Below are 21,980 nucleotides of genomic sequence, written 5' to 3'. Positions count from 1 at the left end.
AATATGGGATGGAAAGGGATTTGTGTGAAACAAACACATGAACAAAGTCCTGATTAGTTTTAGAAACCACAGGTAATTCCACAATTTCATAAAAAGGTAGATATTATTTATCAGATCAGAGATTTCTGTTACTAGGACAGGAGTGGTGGGGGGAGGATGTCCTGGCCTTCAGAGGGACAGCATTTAATTTTATTGGCTGTTGTTAATCAGAGCTAAGCATTTCCTAAAATGAAAGGTGGCATCTTACAGCTGCTCTTCAAGTTCTTAAGAAAGTAAAAAAAAAAAAAATCCAAGAATGAAAAATTTCTTGTTGGAAGCCACAATGAGTTTGCTCACCAAGAATGAAACTGCCCATAGACCCTGGGGCTTCACTTCCTCAGAAAATCCTTCTCTGGCCTTACATTAGATCAGACTTCACATCTGTACACATTTATTAAAGTCCTGTACTTTTTCTTATCACAGTTCATGAGGTGCGCATGTGTATGTGTGTGTGTGTGTGTGTGTGTGCGCGCGCGCGCGCATGTACGTATGTGATCTGATCAATCACTGTCTCTCGTGCCAGGCTCTAAGTTAGAGGAGAACAGACTCATCTATGATGGTTCTCTGTTGTATCATTAGTTTCTAGCAGAGGACCTGGTCCAGAAGAGATGCTCAGTAAAGCTGTGTTCACACTGTTGATCCGGTCATTGAGTGCACTGTTTGCTACTGAGGTGACTTCAGCTGTTAGAATTTTGTCTCCGTTGAACAATCAGGAATTGTGTTTCGAGGGAGGAAAAAACCATGGCCATTGGTCAGCCATTCTGGCCTGGTCAGATGAGAGGCTACGTGTCACTATGGTACACAGAGCACTCTGAGAGCCAAGTATCGAGTAAGGAGCTGTCTCTCACTCAGAACAGGAGTTTTCACTTGAGGTCCAGGATGGAAAAAAGCAACAGGTTCTTTCCAAAGGACATGAGCTAACACAAACATACAGGACCAGATACGTGATTTCACAGGGCCCAGTGCAAAACAAAAATATGAGAAACCTTGTTCAAAAATTATTAGAAAACTTAAGACAGCAACAGAAGAGCATTAAACCTGTGCCGTGTCACCAGGTGGCGAAGCCATGAGCCCCGTCTTGCAAACATTGACAGTTCATAAAGAAAATCTGAACTTCAGCCTACAATTATCTGATAGAAATTTAAGGAGGGAGTTGTTTTGGTTTTTTTGTTTTGTTTTGTTTTGTTTGTCTGTTAAAATTTTTATTTTGTAATGAAGGAGGGAGTTTTGTATTTTAAAAAAAAGTCTTTTCAATATCCAGGTGTGTTTCCCTTCTCTGTGTAGAGGTTGTATCTCCAAAAAAATACTGTATTCTTCTGTCCTTTGTCCAATGGGGTCATGCCTAAGTTTCCAAAAGACCTATTAAGGCAGAATGGACGGCTTCTCTGTGAACAGCCCTGAACTCCTTGCTCCACTGCAGCACCCAGTTGCTCTACAGCTATAAAGATCTGGGCTAGAGAGGAAGTTCCACAGTCCAGAAAGCATGGATTTTGAAGCCATAATGGGTTCAAATTCCAGCCCCACCATGGTTAGTTAAAGCAAATTACTTCGCCTCCCTAAACCCTCAGTCGTCTCATGTATAAAATGGAAATGGTAGTTCCTGGCTCACAGGATTCAATAGGGTGAAAAGCCTAACAGGCTTGGCGCCTAAATGCACCACAACGTGGGGACACATGCACACTGCATTATCTCTCTGCTTCAGTCCTAAGCATAATAGGAGAAGCCACGGGCCCCCAAGCCAGAGAACCCCAGATTTGGTTCCTGATCTCCGTCACTAAACCCTATAAATAACTTAGCTAAGTCACTGCCTCACTTAGAGTCGCAGTTTCTTAGGGTGAGGAATGAGGGAGTTGTTGCAGGTGGTTCCCCTGCTAAATCTTTCACGGGTTTTCTATTCATTCCCGGTTTGGTCTGAATTTTCACTACCCCTTACTAAACAATCTCCCCTCTCCGACGCGGGCGGTGTGCACCCTGTCCCCAGCATCGGCAGTCACCAGCGTGGCCCCTGCCCACCCTGGCTACCCCAGCATTGGCCGCGCAGCCCCGCCCGGAGCCGCCTCCCCGCCTCCCGCTTCTCCAAGGCCAGAGAGCTGGAGCCTGAGCTGGCTCACCCGCTATTGGGTGGCAGTCACGGCTCTTCTGTCACCCGCGAGGTGGCGGTGGGCGCGGTGGGGCGGGAGTGCGGAGACGTGGGCAGGGCCAAGGCGGGGGCAAGACCGGCAGAGGGCGTGTTGGCGCCTCGGCGAGGATGGGAGTCCCCGGGACCCGGAGCTGAGCGAGCCAGCGCGCAGCGGGGAGGGCGCACCGGAGGAAGGCGAGCCTCGCTGTTCCTCCGGGAGCCCAACACCGTTCCCGCGCCGCCACGATGATCCCTCCGAGCGGCGCCCGCGAGGACCGCGTGGACGGGCTGCCCAAGGAGGCAGCGAGCGCCGAGCAGCCGCCCTCTCCTGCATCCATCAACAGCCAGGAATCGAAGGTACCGTGCACACTTGCCCCGACACAACACCAAACTCTCTTCTTCTCCCTCTCTCTGTCCATCTTTATTTCCTCTGAACTGATGCTGGCGCCGGAGGCCGAGACGTGCTCCAATGTCGCCCAGGGTTCGAGGACTATTTCTCCCTTAAGTCTTGAGTGTCCGGCTGGACTCGCTGCTAACGGTGCTGGACCACATCCCGGTGAACCCAGCCTCCTCGCCCTCCCATCCCCGAGGCTTCGCCGGGCTTCTTCCCCGCTAGCACACGCAGTTCACCTGGACTGCAGGTTCAGAGGTCACTTTCTTGGGTGGTGGTAGCTTGGTTGTTCTCTGCCTGTTTGTGACCTAAGTGCGTGCAGGTATTTAGGCGGCTCCTGAAGGCTGAGGGACAGGCAGCCCGGGGCTAATCCTCCAGAAAAGCTAGGGCATTTTCGGGCCAGCGAAGGCTGGTCTGTATCTGAAAGGGTCTCAGAGACCCTTTGCTTAACAGGGCTCATCCCTAACTTCAGACACCGCTTATTTCAGATGGAAAAAAAAAAAAAAAGACTGGGGGAAGGGAAATGCCTGGATCACTAGAAAGTGAATGCTGCTCTGGTGGAAGTTAATAGTCGAGAGAACTTTTCATTTGCTTATATGAGAGTTCCACTAAACCGACCCTGTAGCCCCTTGCCTGTCACTGTGACTCCGAAACTCCCGTGGGCGCCAGGCACATGTTTGGAAATCTTGGAAGAGGATCAAGTAGAATGCTGCTGCTAGCAGTGAGATGTCATTTGGAGTAAAAATTGTAAGATAGAATCTGTAGTGATATGGATTTTTTTTAAAGTGCAAGGTTCCTGGATGTTTATACAGATCTCCCAGTGAGTTCCTCCAGCATCTCTCCGCTATGTGTGTGTGTGTGTGGGGGGGGGGGGGACCAGGGAGAAGTCCCTGTGCTAGGAGTGAAGGAAAGAGGGGTGCCAGTTTGAGAGCAGATTAGATGAGCCAAAGAAAAGTCCCCTCCCCTGTCTCCCTTCCCACACACCCCTGAAAGCCACTGACACATCAGCAGAAACAAAATCACAGCTAAGTGGCTCTCTCCGTTTAAGTGACGTGGGGCACTGTGCATACACCAGGCTCCGGAACTTAGACGGTAATCCAAGACACAAAGCTTTGCATTATTTGTATTTTTATTTTTTTTTTCTGATAAATGTCTGACCTGGGGGCATGTGTGTCACCTTTTCTACAACTCAAGTTGGAAGCAAGGGCGAAACCCCACTTCCCAGAGTCATTTTGAGGGACACGTGAGATGACCTAAGTCCACCATGGGATAGTCTGAGGAATCAATGTTTATCCTTTTCCCACCGGAGAGAAGGAGATGGGATCATCTCACCACAGATGCCCTGCTCCAGAGCAGCCTCACAGCCCACACACACGGACCACCTTTCCTCTGACCAGAAGCTTCTGGGGGTCGCAAGGCCCATCCTTGACCATCAGTCACCTCAGTGTGTGGGTTAGCGGCCATTTCGAAGGTGATCTGCTGTAGTGAATAGTGAAACTCAAGGGAGAAGCTGGCATTAAACTCTGAATGGGGCCTGTGGCTCTGCAGGGGGTATCTTCTGGAAAGGGCTTAGCATTTGGATATGATGCAGCATGGTTCAAGCACACCACCTGGGCTTGCTATTTATAGACATCCTAATGTAAACTCTTTGGAAAAGTAAATACTACCTATGTAATATCCATAATTATCCACCAATTTATCTGGCTTATGGTTTCGGGTTTGTACACGTCATTTTTTTCTCAAGCACGCCCGACATGTGTTTATACATTCCTAAATTAGCTATCATGGCTTAGGTGTTCCCAATCAGTGAAGATGGGCTACGCATTAGTTGGGGGTGGGAGGGTGAGCCCCGGGAAATTGAATACAAAAGAGTGCGCCTGAATTGATTTTTCTTGGCATAGCATCTCCAAGGGGTCTGTGCCCTTCCTAAAGGCTAATTTCTGACAGGGAGGAATGTGTGGTAAGGAGGCAGGGTGGTGGGAAATGAGGCCAGAGAAAGGCTCTCTTCACTCTCCACCGGGAAAGCCACAGTGAAGGCTCACTGGCATTTACAAGACTCTTCCTACAGATGAGAACCTGGTAAGCCACATGTAAGCGAGATTTCGTAGTCGTTCCATCTGACTCCTCTGAAGTGGTCTGTTTGTCAAAATCCTGAGTGGGACAAGCATGGCCACTACACTTTCTCAAGAAACAATTTTAAAAGAATTTTCTAATAAAATGGTTTTAGTCTCTAATTATAAAAGCAACAAATACTTTTTATAGCAACTTAGAAAGTCCAAACAAAAATAAAGGGGAAAAAATGCCATTGGTCACAATCCACAGATAAATAGTGATAATATTTGATCTACTATATCTCCCCATGTATAAGACGCATCATTTTTCGAAAAATTTAGGGTCTAAAAACTGGGTGCATCTGATGCAGTGGTTGTAGGGTTGTTGTTTTTTACTTGCATTTCTGCTTTTTTTTGCACTTGTTTTTGTGCTCATTGTTGAAGACAGTGATCCATCATCAGACACAGATGACGACAAGCTAATGGATGGGAATATTGACAGTGATGAGGAGTTGTATGAATTTTATGATGAATAAAACAAGTTCAATAACTTTATGTAATACTTTTTTTTTTTCAAATTTCGGGCCCCAAAATTAAGGTGCAGCTTCTACATGGGAGCGGCTTATACATGGGGAAATACGGTATGTCTTAGGTCTTTTTTTTTGTCTATTTTCTATTTACACAGTTGAGAAAACAACAGTGAGCATCTACTGAATGCTTGCTATGTGCCAGGTGCCACCTGACTCTTCACGATTACTCTATGAGGGTGATTACATTAGTATTTCCGTTTTATGGATAGGGATGCAGAAAATCAGAAAGGTTAGGTGACTTACCCAAGAGCACACACATATTGAGTGACACAGTGAGGACAGAGACCCGGGTGATGTTGGTCTGGAGTGTGAGTTCTCAAGGACAGCACAACTCTCTCTCTCACACTTTCGGACTGTTTTTACATTTCCCCTTTCAGCTAACATCCCAACCAGGTATTTTACATGCCGATAAAAGTCATTTACAATTGTTATTTTGGTCTTTTCACCTTAAGAAACATTTGAAAATGAATTGAGCCACATTAACAGGTGAAATGATTAAAGACCAATTCTCTTGTCCAGCTTCATTGCATTTGCTTTTCCCACCCTTCCCCCAAAAACATATTCATGGAATTAAATGGGATATCACGGAATCATCCGGAAGTGGGACCAAAACCAACTCTCCAGTCCAGAGGGTTCATTAGAAGAATGATGATGATTCAATGTCCTGAGCACATATAATGTTTCCAGAAGTGCATTTCTTTGCAGGTTTTTTAGAATGCTAAATCACTGATTATCAGAATCGGAAACAAAAGATCACCTATTCAAGGTATTTTTAAAATTATGAATAATTTTTATTGTGTAAATTTATTTTATGGTAGAGAATTTCAACATACACAAACATAGAGAAAAGAGTTGGAAGAAACAGCATTTACCTAATCAGCTGGCTTTATCAATGATTAATTCATGGACCATCTTGTTTCATCTATTACCCCTCCTCTGCTGAATCATTTTAAAGCAAATTTCAGACGTTTAATTATTTTATTCATAACTATTTTAGGTCGCATCCCTAAAAGGTAAAAACTCATTTTGTAAACACTAGTACAATCCCATTACCACATATTCCAGGCGTTTAAATCAAGGGTCAGTATAGTCTTTGAAGGATCAAGAACAGCCTTTGGAAGATCCATGAACAACCAAAACATTCAAAATTGTGCAAGTAAATACATACGTGCATCGTCAGGGGAATAGATCATTTCATTAGCTTATACCAGATCAATAAAGTGTCTATAGCCTCAAAAGATTATTTCAACATTCCCCTTTATTCTCTCTCTTGAGTAAATCCAGGCCCAGAGGGAGGTGGTGACTTGTGTAAGATCACACAGCTAGTTTCTGGCCATACCCCCATCTAAGAACCCTGTCTTGAACATCAGATACCGCAGTACAATTTTCCCAGAGCAAATTCCTGTAAGTACAAGTGGTAGTGTAGTTTATATGGTTTTCTTTTTCATAAAATTCATTGAGTTGAAAGAATTTGAAAGCCATTGATGAACCTCACGCCTCTATCTTTCCACTAACTGTTCTAGAAAAACCACAACCTAATTTATCTTCTAAGTGCTTAACAGAGAACATTGAATACTAAGAAAAAGTTCACCTTTTAGCATCCCTTAATTCAGTAAATGTCTTTTCTCCTATTGACTTATTGACAACACGGAAATCTCACTAGGGTCTAATATGAAGGTTTGGTATGAATACCCTTTGTCAACATTATATGATCTAAGTTCACATTATGGTAGTATGACAGGATTATACATGTTGAGGTCACATAGACAAGAATTCTTCTTATCAGTTGTCACTTTTGTGACCATGGGCAAGTTGCCTAATCTCTAGAATGAGGATGCTAATACCCAGTGGGTGTGATTTTCTGCAAGACTTGAAAATATGTAAAGCAGCTAATATGTTATCAGCATGTATAAACTTAAAACATTGTTTACTTTCTCTTCCTGCTTCAAATTAGTTGACTTCTATCACTAGCCAACCCCAAATGTCTGCACTGGAAGAACTGCAGTATTCAAAACTGATATTCCAATAATAAAACTGAGTTTTCCTCCCTTTGGAATTTTAGTTAGGCTGTTGATTGCAGTGAGATCTCACCTTAGCTATTTTGCATTCCCCAAGAAGACTCACTGACATGTAACTTCAATTTTGAAAGGTTGATTGATGTAAGCCACCCAGTGCCTCATTGGAACCATGAACTGAGGTATCCCCTCATTCTAGGATGGTCCTCTAAGAACCTGGACCACCATCCAAGCTAGGGACAAGAAATCTTTAACTCTGAGGGCATGCTGTGCAAAGGTTTCTATGACATCAGTCAGCGACTGTTTATTTACTGTCTATTTTGTGCCCAGTGCATCCCATATGAATATATGAAGCTACTGTTTTTCTATTAGGTGATTTTTCTTTTTAATTTGTAGGAATTCTTTACCTATTCCAGGTACAGCTACCTTGAGAGAGAAACATATTGCAAATATTTTCTACTCTACGACTTACCTCTTCTCTTCTTAACCTAAATTTTTAATTTAATGTTGTCAGTTTCATAATTCCCTCCATTATAGTTGTCAGAGCTTTGTGTTCTGCTTGTGAAATCTTTGCTTACCCCAAAGGCATGAAGGTATTCTCCCATATTATTCCTAAATGTTATTGTTTTGCCTTTCACAAATAAGTCTACACTCCATTTGGATTTTTTTTTTTTTTGGTATGGTGTTAGGTAAGGGTCAAGATTAATTAAAGCACTGCACCCACCACCAACTTCGCCATAAATTAGGTGACTAGATATTCGATTAATGTGGAGGTTTCTATAATGACCCATTGGGCTATTTGTCTACCCTTGCACCAATACAGCACCCTCTTAAATGTAAAACCTTTATGAAGAAATTTTGATATCTGAAAGATTATCTTCCAGTTTTCTCTGCTTTTTCAAAACTGTTTGGGTTATTTGGGGCCCTTGGCATTTCTGTGTGCCTTTTAGAATCAGCTAAGCAATTTCTGCAAAAACATCTACTAGGATTTTGATCGGTGTTGCAATTCATCTATAAATCCATTTGGAGTGAATGGACATGTTTATACTAAACATTCTTCCAATAATATATTCGACTCCAGACTATTTTCTTTTGCCAAGTGTCTCATTAGCTGAGAACTTAATTTTGTTACTGTTGCACGTGGGGGCTTCCCAGATTAAAATTTGAGCCCCAAATCTATGAAAGGGCCAGTCTGTGATTGTAAATTCCCAGGGAAATTATTGATTTATTTTCTACCTATGCTAAGATTTCTTTGTTATTTACCTGACTTGGTGAGAAATTTGATTCTAGTTCACTTTTTCCTTCTTTTTCAGATCTCCAGTCCATGTAGGCATCCACCTATGTTATTTTTATTTGTTGGTTAAATAACATAAAAGATACCAATGTAACCATTTTTAAGTGTACAGTTCTGTGGCATTAAATACATTCATATTGTGTGTGGCCGTCACCACCAACCAGCTCCAAAACTTCTTCCCAAACTGAAACTCCATGCCCATTAAACAATGATTCTCCACCCTCCTCTCACTCAAGCTCCTGGTCCCCACCATTCTATTTAACTCTACGATAAAGATTATCCATAATTTGAAAAATACTTTGAATATATGATCTTTAGTTTTCAATTCTCATAAACTATGATTTAGCATTCCAAAGAATCTACAAAGAACTGCACTTCTCTGATGAATTGATTACTACGACACCTCATGAGAGAGAAATTATATTCATCTGTCCCTTTGTGACTGACTTGTTTCGCTTAACATAATTCAGGGTCCATCCATGCTGTGTAATGTGTGCAAACTTCCTTCCCTGTTAAGGCTGAATAACATTTGATTGTATGTATACACCACCTTTTACTTATCCATCCGTCTGTCAGTGGACACTGGGGTTGCTTCCACCTTTTGGCTTTTACAAAAAAATGCTGCTGTGAACTTGGGTGTGAAAACATCTGTTCAAGTCTCTGCTTTCATTTTTGGGGAGAGGTATATATAGCAGGAAGTGGGATTGCTGGGTTATTTGATAATTCTACGCTTAATATTTTTAGGAATCATCACGTTTTTTTTACAATGGCGATCCTGTTTTAGATTCTCAGTAGCACAGAAAAAGGGTTCCAATTTCTCCATATCCTCACCGACACTGTTTTCTTTTCTTTTCTTTTTTCTTTTTTTTTTTGGATTCTAATGGGTGTGAAATGAGACCTCATTTTGATTCTGATTTGCATTTCCCTAATGACCAGTGATGTTGAGTACACTTTCATGTGCTTATTAGCCATTTGTGTGTCTTCTTTGGAGAAATGTCTATTCAAGGCCTTTGCTCATTTTTTAATTTTTTTAAAATGGAATTGAAGTATGATAGCCTTTTAAGTCTGCTAAGTGGAAGGACAAAGATGTATTGAATTTTTTTATTGTTTTAATTATATTTATTCACTGGAGAGGATTGTTTTTCACCTTTTTCAAATTATTTGTCTTATTTCTTTTGTGAATTCTCTATTCATGTCCTTGTGTATTTTAATAGAGTATACATCCATTTCTTATTGATTTTTTAAGGTTCTTTATAAATATTAAACCTGTGATCTTTTAGCTACGTTGCTAACAGTTTCCCAAATTAAAATTTGGTTTCAATTTTATTACATTTTCAACATAGAAGATATTTTTATAATGTTAAATGTCACAAATGCATTCAGCTATGGTTTCTTTTTTTTATTTATATTTCAAAAGATCTTCCCTTCCCTGGCCCTGGGAGAAGATTAAATAGCAACCAACATGTTTTTCTAGATTCTTAATAGACAGTTTACTTTTATCACTTTAATCCATTTGTGATTTATGTTGATATGTGGTACAGAAGAAACCTATTTTTTTCCCAAATGATTAATAAGGATTTCTGAAACCACTTGTTGAATAATTTTTTTTTTTTACGGGTTTGAAATGCTACATCTATTATGTAACAAATGATATGTCCTAGGTTCTCTGTTAGAGTCATCTGTTATATTCTAATGATTTCACACTTATTACTATACTGTACTTACACATTACTATTATATTGTCTTAATTATCATAGCTTTATAATAGACTGATCATTGATCATACAAATACCCTCCTGGGAGCTTCATGATTTATTTCATTAGTTGCACTTACTCTTTGTTTTTCTATCAAGTTATAAAACAAATAATATTTTTAAAAATTATTGCATCAAACTTTTAAGATAATTTTAGTGAAATCTTTATAAATAATGAGATTTCTCATCCAAGAACTTAGTATATATCTTTAGTAACTGAAATAGCTCTTAGGTCTTTCAGAAATATACTTGAGAATTTTCTTCAAATAATCTTTGCTCAATTCTTGGTTTGCTCTTTCCTGGGTATTTTGTATCTGGGTTACCCTTAAGAATCATCTCCTGGCCCTGGCCGGTTGGCTCAGCAGTAGAGCGTCGGCCTGGCGTGCGGGGGACCCCGGTTCGATTCCCGGCCAGGGCTCATAGGAGAAGCGCCCATTTGCTTCTCCACCCCCCCCCCCACCTCCTTCCTCTCTGTCTCTCTCTTCCCCTCCCGCAGCCAAGGCTCCATTGGAGCAAAGATGGCCCAGGCACTGGGGATGGCTCCTTAGCCTCTGCCCCAGGCGCTAGAGTGGCTCTGGTTGCGGCAGAGCATCGCCCCCTGGTGGGCAGAGCGTCACCCCTGGTGGGCATGCCGGGTGGATCCCGGTTGGGCGCATGCAGGAGTCTGTCTGGCTGTCTCTCCCCCGTTTCCAGCCTCAGAAAAATACAAAAAAAAAAAAAAAAAAAAAGAATCAACTCCTATATTTTCTAATGGGTTATAGCTGACATAGGAAATCTGATTTATGTAAATTTAGTAAGCTAAGATATTTCAGATTGCATTTCTTAGTCATTAGTAAAGAAATACGGTGTTGCTTACCAGTTCGGAGCACGGGCTCTGGAGTCGGACACAGCCGTGTTTAAATGCCACTGAACAAGCTTACTGTCCTGGCATCACTGTTCTTTCTGTCAAGTGAGCAGAATAATTCCCTCAGAAGCATTGTCATTAAGGTCAAGTTAATCAGTGTGTCCTAAGTGCTGACCATAACACTTAGTACATAGTAAGTAAATGTTAGCTATTATATTAAGAAAATCATAGTATCTACCATAATCATTTTGCTTTCTCTCATTTTCTAACCCTTTTTGGAGGGGGGTGGAGGAGTACGGTTGGGAGGGACGAGGGTTTATCATATTAGAACTCGTAAAATATGGTTAAGTATGGATGGAGGTATTGAGCTGGTACCCGACTCAATTTAAACACCACCAATGTTTTGCTGTAAGTGTCCATAGTCCTTAAATGGACCCTGTGCCATGTTGCTGCTAAGGAGTGGTCTCAGCTCTATTGTATGTCAAGGCACTCTGGAAACCACTGCAAATTTAGACGTTCAGCCTGAGGACCAGAAGGGGATGCTTGCAAATTTACCTTCAAGACAATCCATTTCCAACAAAATCATTCCTCAAGCCCCCGTTTTACACAAAGTCCGACTCCCCACTCATGTCACAGTTAAATTCAGATAGTCTTTCTTGTGTGAAAGAAGGGTAATGTTCTTAGCTTACCAAGAATTTTCCGCAGGAATGGTTGTGGAAGTGTTTCAAATGACTTTTTGGCACGTCTCAAGGTAATCATATGATTGGGGGGGGGTGGCCTCTTTATGTGATGGATTTTATTAATAGAGAGCCTAATATTAAACTCTTCTTACATTCCTGGAAAAGGTCCTACTTGGCCATGGGTATTTTCTTCTAATAAACTGCTGGGTTTTGATTGCCAATTTTTTTATTATTTTTACATCTATATACATAAGGGAAATTGCTCTGTGACTGTAACTTTGTGTCCTCGGTCAGATTTTATTTTTAATAATATGCCAAGTTTTAAAAAATATATTTGGGAAGATTCCATGAGTGTTTTTGTTTTTCCTGTGGAACAGTTTATAGAACGCTATCTCCTCTTCAAATGTTCGGGGGAGGGGGGGTGACGACTGTCAATCATATATAAACCTAGCACCTATTATAAAATAAGTTTTGAAAACTTTCTATTTGTTTATTCTATTTCTTTTTAAGGGTGCTCAAGTCAGGTTGGTTAACTTGATTTTGCCAGAAAATTATCCATTTCCTTTCCATCATTGTACCCTCTGTGGGACCTTCCTTCCATCCCACCCCATCATCACAGGATTCCTAGGTGCTCCTATCCTGTGAACACCCCTTTTTTGTAGTTCTCTATGTTTATATAACATTAGTTCCTTAGATCTGGATTTGACTCAGAAGAGTTAAACAGCAGAGCTCACATTTCCACTTTGAAGAGTGAGGACTAGAGGAGCCATTAATGTTGTAACAGGTGAAGTAAAGGGTGGATTGTTACAGAGAGAGCCTAAAGCCAGGGAAGTGAACCATTTAGTCTTATGAAAATTACAGAGAGGAAATGGGAAGGAAAAGAGAGTTCTCATATATGAGAGGACCTTCAAAGACAAGTAACAGTGTCCAGTTCCTCCTCAAAGAGCCATCTTTACAGGAATTGCTTAAGGGGTGGAGGCTGGGTTCAAGAAGGACAGCCGGGCCCTGGCCGGATGACTCAGTGGTAGAGTGTCAGCCTGGCGTGCAGGAGTCCTGGGTTCGATTCCTGGCCAGGGCACACAGGAGAAGTGCCCATCTGCTTCTCCACCCCCCCTCCTTCCTCTCTGTCTCTCTCTTCCCCTCCCACAGCCGAGGCTCCATTGGAGCAAAGTTGTCCCGGGTACTGAGGATGGCTCTATGGCCTCAGCCTCAGGCGCTAGAATGGCTCTGGTTGCAATAGAGCAACACCCCAGATGGGCAGAGTATCACCCCCCTGGTAGGCATGCCAGGTGGATCCCGGTCAGACTGCCTCCCCGTTTCCAACTTCAGAAAAACACACACACAAAAAAGAAGGAGAGCCATTATCTGGCCAGAGACTGTACAGTTAGAGTCAATGGCCAGAATAATTAAATAGCAATATGAGAGAAACATGGAGATAGGAAAATCCCAAAGGGAAGGGTAAGAAGACAAGAGATCATAAGAGCGAGTGTTAGCCACAAAGAAAATAAGAAGCAGGATGGAATAGGGTAGAAACAAAGTCATCAAGATGTCAGATTGTGAACTTCATGCTTTACTGAAGATCTTCCCTGCTATATTGTTTGGCACAGGTGGGTTGTCAGACAACCCTTAGTTAGAAGGATGGGTGGTTAGTCACAGGAATCTACCTTCATATTCCCTCATGGGGCAAGAAATGACAACAAAGACCAGACTTGGCCAACAAGAAATCACTTTGATTTTTGGCTTCCATAAGCATAGTCGATCTCTCCACAAAATTTAAAATCAGATGAGGATCAAGGAAAAGACCTTGGATTAGAAGAATTTCCTTCAAGTTAGGGAGTCTTGCTTGTAAATAATAATAGTTTATTTCTATAATAGAAAAAAATCTCCCTAATCATAGTTTTTGCAGGGGTCTATTTCTTCCTCCCATGATTAATCTTTTTCTAAAAGTACAATGGAAGCCCCCACCCTGGAGTTTAATAAGCTTAATGAGATGTTTAAATTCTCGAACTATATCTTTTCAGCAGATATTGAAACAAAGTTTCATTAAGTAGGGTATATATGACTTGGATATACATACAAAAAGTCAATTATAAATTGGATCTCTGTTCGTTGAACAATATTTTTCTACTGAGTTTCATTAAGAAATTTGAGATGAAGTTCCTTGGAAAAATGACAAAAATCACATAGTACAAATGCGATGAATCTTTCCAATGAGATTTATGATTGAAAATTGCTAAAATAATTTTCTGATAACACATTAATACTACTGTGCAAAGTTAGCTGCTACTTTTCCCCCAGAAACATTTTCTTGGAGTTCCATATTTTGGGGGAAATAAGTTTGTTCTATCACAAAGAAGTCCAGGAAAACCTTAACAGGAAAGAAGGCTGAAGAAAGGAGTCGCTCTGAAGAGTCAAGGGTTCTTGGTAGCAGAGCATATGTCTTTTTATGTTCCAAGCATTTCCCTGTTGGGAATTTTGTTTGCAAATTTATCTATAATCTGGTTAATATTTCTGTGTTCTCCAAAACAGACTATGCCACATGGAATTTCATTCATATATATATATATATATATATATATATATATATAACAAATTTCAAATGCTTTGTAAATGTCTAAGTAATGATACCATTTGTTGTAATTTCTTTTTTCTGATTACTCAGGATGGTCATTTTAAACACCACTTATTGAACTTTTTTGCATGTTATACGGTAGTTTTTCCCCCCACCCCTGTACTAATGACTCCATACTGCTATATGATTCTAACATTTTTCTACCTCCCCATACACCAAGACCGTTCCTTTCTGCAGGCTACTTTGAGACTTCTGATTTGTTTTTGTCTTGGAAAATATATCATCAAACTACTTGGAATTTCATGTGCTTTAAAAGCAAAATAGAAACTGAACCTAATATCAGGGCAGTAACTAAAGGATTTGGGAGGAGGTGATTGACCTTAAGATAAAGACCTCTGAGGAACCTGCCTCTAGGGGTAACTAATTCAGGATCCTTGGAAAGATTTTAGCAAAACTGACTCATGTCCATTCATAGGTTTTTAGAAAAGTTCCCCCAACAGACTTTGAAGTCTTAGACAAACCACAGCCCAGACCTGGAACCAGTGCCTAGATCGATCAGCCTGGGTTATGCCTCTAGATGTCATGGGCTTTGACGAGCCACTGACAATTCTGTGCCTGACTCAGCCCCACCCAAAATAGGGGCGCTCGTGCTCAAGTGCTTTTAGAAATATTAGGGAAACTGGATAAGGGAAAAGAAGAGGTTAATGTGCTTAAGAAGGGGTTGAGGATAATATGTTCAGGTTCAAGGAAGTAAAGCAACAAATTAGTGACTGCCCTTGGGGAGCCTTTTTCCAGGATTCAGCACCAAACACGTGACTTTCACTGTCTTATCCCCGGCAAGGTGCGTGTTTTCCCACTTTGACAGATAAGTAGCTGGTAAATGTCAAATTCAGGTCATCTGACTAAAACCTGAGCCATGCTGCAGTTTCAGAGAGGTGATAAGATAGCCAAACAGACATAGAAACAGATAAATAGATACCTGTAATAGCTGTGCATCTACTGTCCAATGACCATTTGCCCATGTGTTAGGTAGCCATTTGAGACTGCGTGTAAAATATATTTTTGAATCACAGTACATAGAACATGCAATGTGGAAGGAACATTTGAAGTCATCACAGACAATCCCGTGATTTCAGGGTGGAAGAAACTGAGGTCCAGAGTTTGAATTCTTCTGTCAACTGCACAACACGCACGGCAATTTAAAGCCACAGGACGGGCTGTTTAGGCATTTGTATTGGGTTTAGATGCTTTCTGATAACCTCCAAAGAAATCCATGGAGCAATCGGTTTCAAACTTGAGTGTGCATCAGAATCAGCCAGGGGCTGTTAAAACACAGATGACTGGGCCTTACCCCCAGAGATTCTGATCTGGTAGTTCAGAGGCGAAGCCTGAGATTTTTCAGTTCTAAAAAGGTTCAGATGATGCTAATACTATTGGCACAAAGACTACTCTTTGAGAACTACTGCCATTGAGGTAACTACCTACTCTACATGAATGTGGTAGCCATCCTCTTGATTGATGGCTTTCTCTATACTTACGTACAGGTATTCTCTTGACTCAAGATGGTCTGCCTGTATGTAAGTGCTCCAGCCGTAGCCTCTGTCAACCCACAGACAGCCAGAATGAATTGAGCTGGCGAGGAGGGAAGGGCCAGGACCATGCTAAGTTGGCCCATCCTCTCTCCCCTTCCCACACCCGTCTCCTTCCCTAGCTGCGGACTTGGATAAAGAAGGCAAAGGAGATTGGCATCATATGGCTGAGACTAGCTTGCTTCAACTTCCAAAGACCCTTCTGTGTTTGCTTTGAAACAACTAGAAATCAAACCTCTGGAGAGGCTGCTGTACCTGACTTTTGGAGTCATTCTGGCTTGTGCAAAGCAGTGTCTGTCTCCTCTGGAGAGAAAGGGGCAGAGGGCCACCTGAGGTTTGTGAAGGAGGAAGGGGAAGCTCCCAGCTCTGCATTCGCTTGGAATTTCACATTCGAGCACATGCAGTAGTTCCTGCAGAGCACGAGCCTTTTTTAGCATATTCCTAGATATTTTCTTATGCCTCCCCCCCACAAAAAAAGGCTCATTCCTTTAAAAGTCATTAGCAAAATGGCAATCAGTTGCATCTCTTTCAAAACTTTGCAGAGAGCTACCTGAAGAGCTTGGAGAGAAAACAGCAAGTGTGCCCCGTTCGAGCTATAGTTAGAAGGGCTACAGGAAATGTGAGGAAGCCAGCTCTGGCTGCGCTAAGAACGTGGGTAGAAATGACGCGGGCCCGCTGAGGATTCCAGGTGCTGCCTCCAGGCCCTGGGAACCTGCTTCCTGTCTATCTCCTGGGAAGACAGAAATGTGGATTCTCTCATGCATTGTCTCACAGCGAGCAAAGTCAGCCACGTAATGTATAGGGTCTGAAGCAACATCAAAGTAGATGCTCTTCGTTCAAACCTTACAGTATCAAGAATGTCAAGACAGCCACAGCAGAGAATCCAATCAAACGCTGGGCCCTTCTAAGGGCAGCATCCCGTGGCCCCACGTGCTGGTCCTGGACCCACGGACCAGCCCCGACCTGTGATCCCCACTGCAGAATTTGGCAGAGCAAGAGAAAGGGGGAGAAGAGAGGGGACGACATTCCCCTAGGACAGGGGTCGGGAACCTATGGCTCGCGAGCCAGATGTGGCTCTTTTGATGGCTGCATCTGGCTCGCAGACAAATCTTTAATAAAAAATATAATAACGTTAAAAATATAAAACATTCTCATGTATTACCATCCATTCACTTCCTACCGCTCATGTTTATGGTTGCGGGTGGCTGGAGCCAATCACAGCTGTCCTCCGGGACAACACCAAATTTTTATTGGATAATGCGTAAGGTACACGAGTCATTGTATGGCTCTCACGGAATTACATTTTAAATATGAGGCTTCATGGCTTTGTCAGCCAAAAAGGTTCCCGACCCCTGGCCTAGGACTTGCTGGGCCAGGTGACCCGCGCCCATCATTTCATTCAGTCCTCACTTTACAGGCGAGGAAAGGGCAGAGGTTGAAATCCGGAAGGGGAGGCGGCTTGTCTGGGGGCCTGTGGCTGATATGGGTCTACACCGAGGTTAGCGTCCATTTCCGGTTGGAAGTCCCCGTCTGTCGGTTTGTTTGTTTCCCCTTTTGTGCGTCCACCTTCCTAAAGCAGTAACGGCTTCATAGGAGAGCACTTACCTCTGTTTTGAAAATGTATTCCCTGTAAGCCTAAAGAAAGAGTAAACCCATCATAAAGTTTTCTTAATGAATAAAAAGAATCAATAGAAGGCCCAGATCTTGGGTCAATAACAACAAAAATAAGAGTACTAATAATAAGAGTAGACACACAGGGAAGAGACCAGGAAGGAAGCAGGAGGGGGGAGGGGAGAGGGAGGGACAGAGTGAGTAAGAAGAAGGAGACAGGACAGGACGGGGGAGGGGAGCTAGCATGTACTGACCAGTCGCTACATACCATTTCCCCTACCTTATTTTAATTCTCACAACCACCTTCCCAAGCACTCCTTGTTTCTATGCCCACTTCCCAGGTGAGGAGCCAGAAGCTCCCAGCAGTTGGTTAACTTGCCCACCCCCACCTCTTGCCTGTATCCCCACCACCACCACCAGGTCCGTGTATAGCTGCGGCTGGGAGCTAAGCCTGCTTGCCCTTGCTCCTCTGTGAGAAAGCCATGCAGGCGGTGTGTCCTGTGTCAGGGTGAGTCCCATTGCCCCTCTAGGGGCATCTGTAGTATTTCCCTCCAGCGAGGTGCAGGGAAATCCCTTTAGGGCAAATAGCCATAGCAGGTGCCATTCACTGAGTCTCTTTGTACTGACTGCCAGCTATCCGCCTAGGCACTTTCAATCCCATTTCTAATCCTTATGGCAGTCCTTTTGTGGCGGGTTAATATGCGATCCAAACAACAGGTGAGTAGATTGAGGCTGAGGAGGTAACTGTCCAGGCAAACTGTCAGCCCTGCTTTATTTATTTATTTATTTATTTATTTATTTATTTATTTATTTATTTTCTTAAGTGAGAGGTTAGGAAGCAGAGAGACTCCCATATGCAACTTCACTGGGATCCACCCAGCAAGCCCCTGCCCGTCTGGGGGCCATTGCTCTCTTGCTCAGCAACCAAGCTACTTTAGTGCCTGAGGCAAGACCGTGGAGCCATTCTCAGCACCCAGGACCAACTTATTCCAACCAAGCCATGGCTGCAGGAGGGGAAGAGAAAGAGAGAAAGAGAGAGAGAGAGAGAGAGAGAGAGAGATGAAGAGAGAGACGGTAGAGGAGTGGAGAAGCAGATGGTTGCTTCTTCTGTATGTTCTGACCAGGAATCAAACACTGGACATCCACACACCAGGCTGATGCTCTACCACTGAGCTAACCAGCCAGGGCCTAACCCTGCTTTAAAGATCGTTAAAGACTCGTCATTCAGAATCCAGGCCAGGTATAGGTATGTAACTGCCTTTCCTCACAAAATCCCATTGATATAACAGAAAATATATGATAAAAGGTGACATCAATAACAGAGTGGGGAAACACAGAAAGATACCATCAGCCGAATGTGTGAGGAAATTGTAGGAGATTTGAAGCAGAGAGCATTGAAGTAATGGAGAAGCCAGATGAGAGAAAAACTGTTGTCCAGCGCAGGTTCTGAAGTCACCAGTCGGGGACAGGAGAGCAGACGTTCCCTGCAGAGCTCCGGAGACCGCCCAGCTAGGAGTCGGCAGATGTAACGCAGGGTGGTCTGGGCAGTCACCCAGATGAGTGATGCAGAGCTTCCCCCAGTACGGAAGTCCTGTCACTCGTCCTCCTTCCCCAAGCACACAAAGAGCTAGGAGCACAGGCTTAGGATTTCTGTCTATTACCTAAAACAGTAAGTAGCCTAAGACATCACCCAGAATGGATTCAGGGGCCAGACAGAGGAGCTGAGAACTCAAGGTAATTCCAGGCTCCAAAAATCATAACGGAAGGAAAGTAATAAACAGAAGGAAGCTCTATCCAGGATTAAAATACATGAAAGCATTCAAACTTCAAAGTAAAACCCTCTGTACACTGACATCTGTGGGGTCTCTATCCTGCCTGCTTGATCCCCCCAGAATTATGTCCTAAAGCAAACACTGCTTGTCAGCCTTCTTAACTCAGACGGATTCAGGGAGTGCTGGACTCCGAGCCTTACCCACAGCGGAAATTCACCCCAGCCCTTATAGGATCAAGCTAATTCTTTTTTCTTTTCATTTGTCCATTGATTGGAGAGATAGAGAGATAAAGAAGAGAGACAGGGGGAGGGGAATGGAGAGCGAGAAAGAGAAGCATCAGCGTGTTGTTCCATTTAGTTGTGCACTCATTGATCACTTCTCATAGGTGCCCTGACTGGCATCGAACCTGCAACCTCGCATAAAGCCTGGACAATGCTTTATGCTCTGAGCCACCTGGCCAGGGCCAACCAAGCTAATTCTTCATGAGTAAATGTGAACAGACAACTATGAGAAGGAGAGTTTTGCAGTTTCTTTTTATACATTTGGACTTTAGGGGGGGGGGACCCAGGAAGATTACATGAAGGTGGGAGAAAGCAAGGCGGGGAGACCTCTGTGATGGGGTTACAGGGTAGTTGGCAAGGTTGTGTGCTCTCTTGATGGTGGTTACAGCTCCAGGGGGTCTGGGAAAAAAGGATGACTTCTGGGATTTCAACGGTGTGTTTATCTAGATCCCCCAGAATGGATGGGGCTCGCTTAAGGTAAAGATAGATCTTTCCTAGACCTGGGGCCTGACTTCCCACCATGACCTGCCCAGTTAGGATAGTATGATCAGATCACCCTCTGAGGTCACTTTGGGTCACTGACCTTGTACATAGCCCCTTTTGCATTCAGACTTTCTTTTCAGGGTGTAGTAAACATTAAAGGAGAAAGCATACATATATGGATCACTCTCACAGAACCTGCTATCGACTCAGTGCTCGTTCACCTGAGAGCCAGGGGGGTCTATTCAAAAAGTTAGATGACGTATTAAGGCTGGAAAAGACTGAAATCGTACTCCCCTATTCGAGTAGACTAGATGTTAGTGAGTTTGTTTGTTTGTTTAATAAAAAAAAAGAAACAATAACAAAACCCCTTAGATACTGCCAGAAATACAAGGCATTTTCTACTGAGTTAATATGACAGACAGTCCTGATGGTTCTCAGAGGTATCATGCTTTATGTATCTGGCCCAGATTCTAATTAATTGGAGCAAGCCAGACCCCATAAATGAAAAGGGCTGTAATTTGGAGGTGACAACTAATATGTCATTGCTGTTCAGAATTCCATTTCATTAGCACGTACAGCCGTGCCATGGGCCAACCCCAGAAGACCATCTTTAGGACAAGATTTCCAGAGGAGACAGTCCCTGCACATCTGATGGGGCACTCACTGTCTTTATGTGAGCAACCTTATTTATTTATTTATTTATTTGTATTTTTCTGAAGCTGGAAACGGGGAGAGACAGTCAGACAGACTCCCGCATGTGCCCGACCGGGATCCACCTGGCACGCCCACCAGGGGCGACGCTCTGCCCACCAGGGGGTGATGCTCTGCCCCTCCAGGGGGTCGCTCTGCAGCAACCAGAGCCACTCTAGCGCCTGGGGCAGAGGCCAAGGAGCCATCCCCAGCGCCCGGGCCATCTTTGCTCTGGAGCCTTGGCTGCGGGAGGGGAAGAGAGAGACAGAGAGGAAGGAGGGGGGAGGGTGGAGAAGCAAATGGGCACTTCTCCTATGTGCCCTGGCCGGGAATCGAACCCGGGTCCCCCGCACGCCAGGCCGACGCTCTACCGCTGAGCCAACTGGCCAGGGCCATGAGCAACCTTATTAATGCCGTTCTGTTTAGTTAAGGTAACGCTAGCTGCTATGAACTGTCAAAGCTGAATGACCTGACACAAAGAATAAATTTATTTCTCACTTATCCAATTGTCCACAGTGGGTGTATTAGTTTCTATTGCTGCATTAAAAATGCCACAAATTTACCACCTTAAATTTTTTTTATCACATATTTATTATCTCACCATTTCTGTGGGTCAGGAGTCTAGGTGCAGGTCAGAGAGCCCCCTTGCTTAGAATGTTACCAGAATGAAATTGAGGTGTCAGGCAGCACTGAGATCTCATCTGAAGCTTGGGGTCCTCTTCCAAGCCCACTGGTTGTGGGAAGAACTCCGTTCTTTGCAGCGGTATGGCTGAGGTCTCCACTTTCCTGCTAACTGCAGGCCAGGGATGCTCTCAGTAACTAGAGGCCACCTGATGTCCTTACCGCATGGCCACCCTCCTCTCATAACCAGGAAGCTTACTTCTTAAAGGCCAACAGCACGCTCTCACTCCAGTCTGCTAAGATGGAGGTTTATATGGCATAATGATCACCAGAGTGACTGTCGACCACCTTTCTCATCTAATATAACCTAACCCAGGGAGCAACTATCCCATCACACTCACAGGCCCCGCCCACACTGCAGGGGAGGGACTTAGGTACTCTTGCTCCTTAAGCCCTTCCTGTCTTCTTCTTTCACTTTGTCTCCCCTTCTTCCTCCTCCAACTCCTCCCCCTTTGCCTACCACCATTCCCATCATTCTCCAACCAGGGTCTCTGTAATGTTTTGAAGACACTGTTGATTGTCCA

General features: G+C 43.4%; 1 protein-coding gene across 2 annotated transcripts in view; it reads left to right on the top strand.

Moving 5' to 3' along the window:
* Nucleotides 1–2,263: 2,263 nt before the first annotated feature.
* Nucleotides 2,264–21,980, top strand: part of STAC (SH3 and cysteine rich domain) — a 137,885-nt gene continuing 118,168 nt past the window's right edge. For both annotated transcript variants that reach the window (XM_066245401.1, XM_066245400.1), the window contains exon 1: nucleotides 2,264–2,515. In XM_066245401.1, the coding sequence (XP_066101498.1) occupies nucleotides 2,405–2,515 (111 nt within the window). In that variant the 5' untranslated portion in view covers nucleotides 2,264–2,404. The remainder of the gene's footprint in view (nucleotides 2,516–21,980) is intronic.

This window comes from Saccopteryx bilineata, chromosome 10, assembly GCF_036850765.1.
Source record: "Saccopteryx bilineata isolate mSacBil1 chromosome 10, mSacBil1_pri_phased_curated, whole genome shotgun sequence".
In the NCBI taxonomy this organism is placed as follows: domain Eukaryota; kingdom Metazoa; phylum Chordata; class Mammalia; order Chiroptera; family Emballonuridae; genus Saccopteryx; species Saccopteryx bilineata.
The sequence above is the reverse complement of the archived record's forward strand: the minus strand, read 5'-3'. Positions and strand labels throughout refer to the sequence as shown.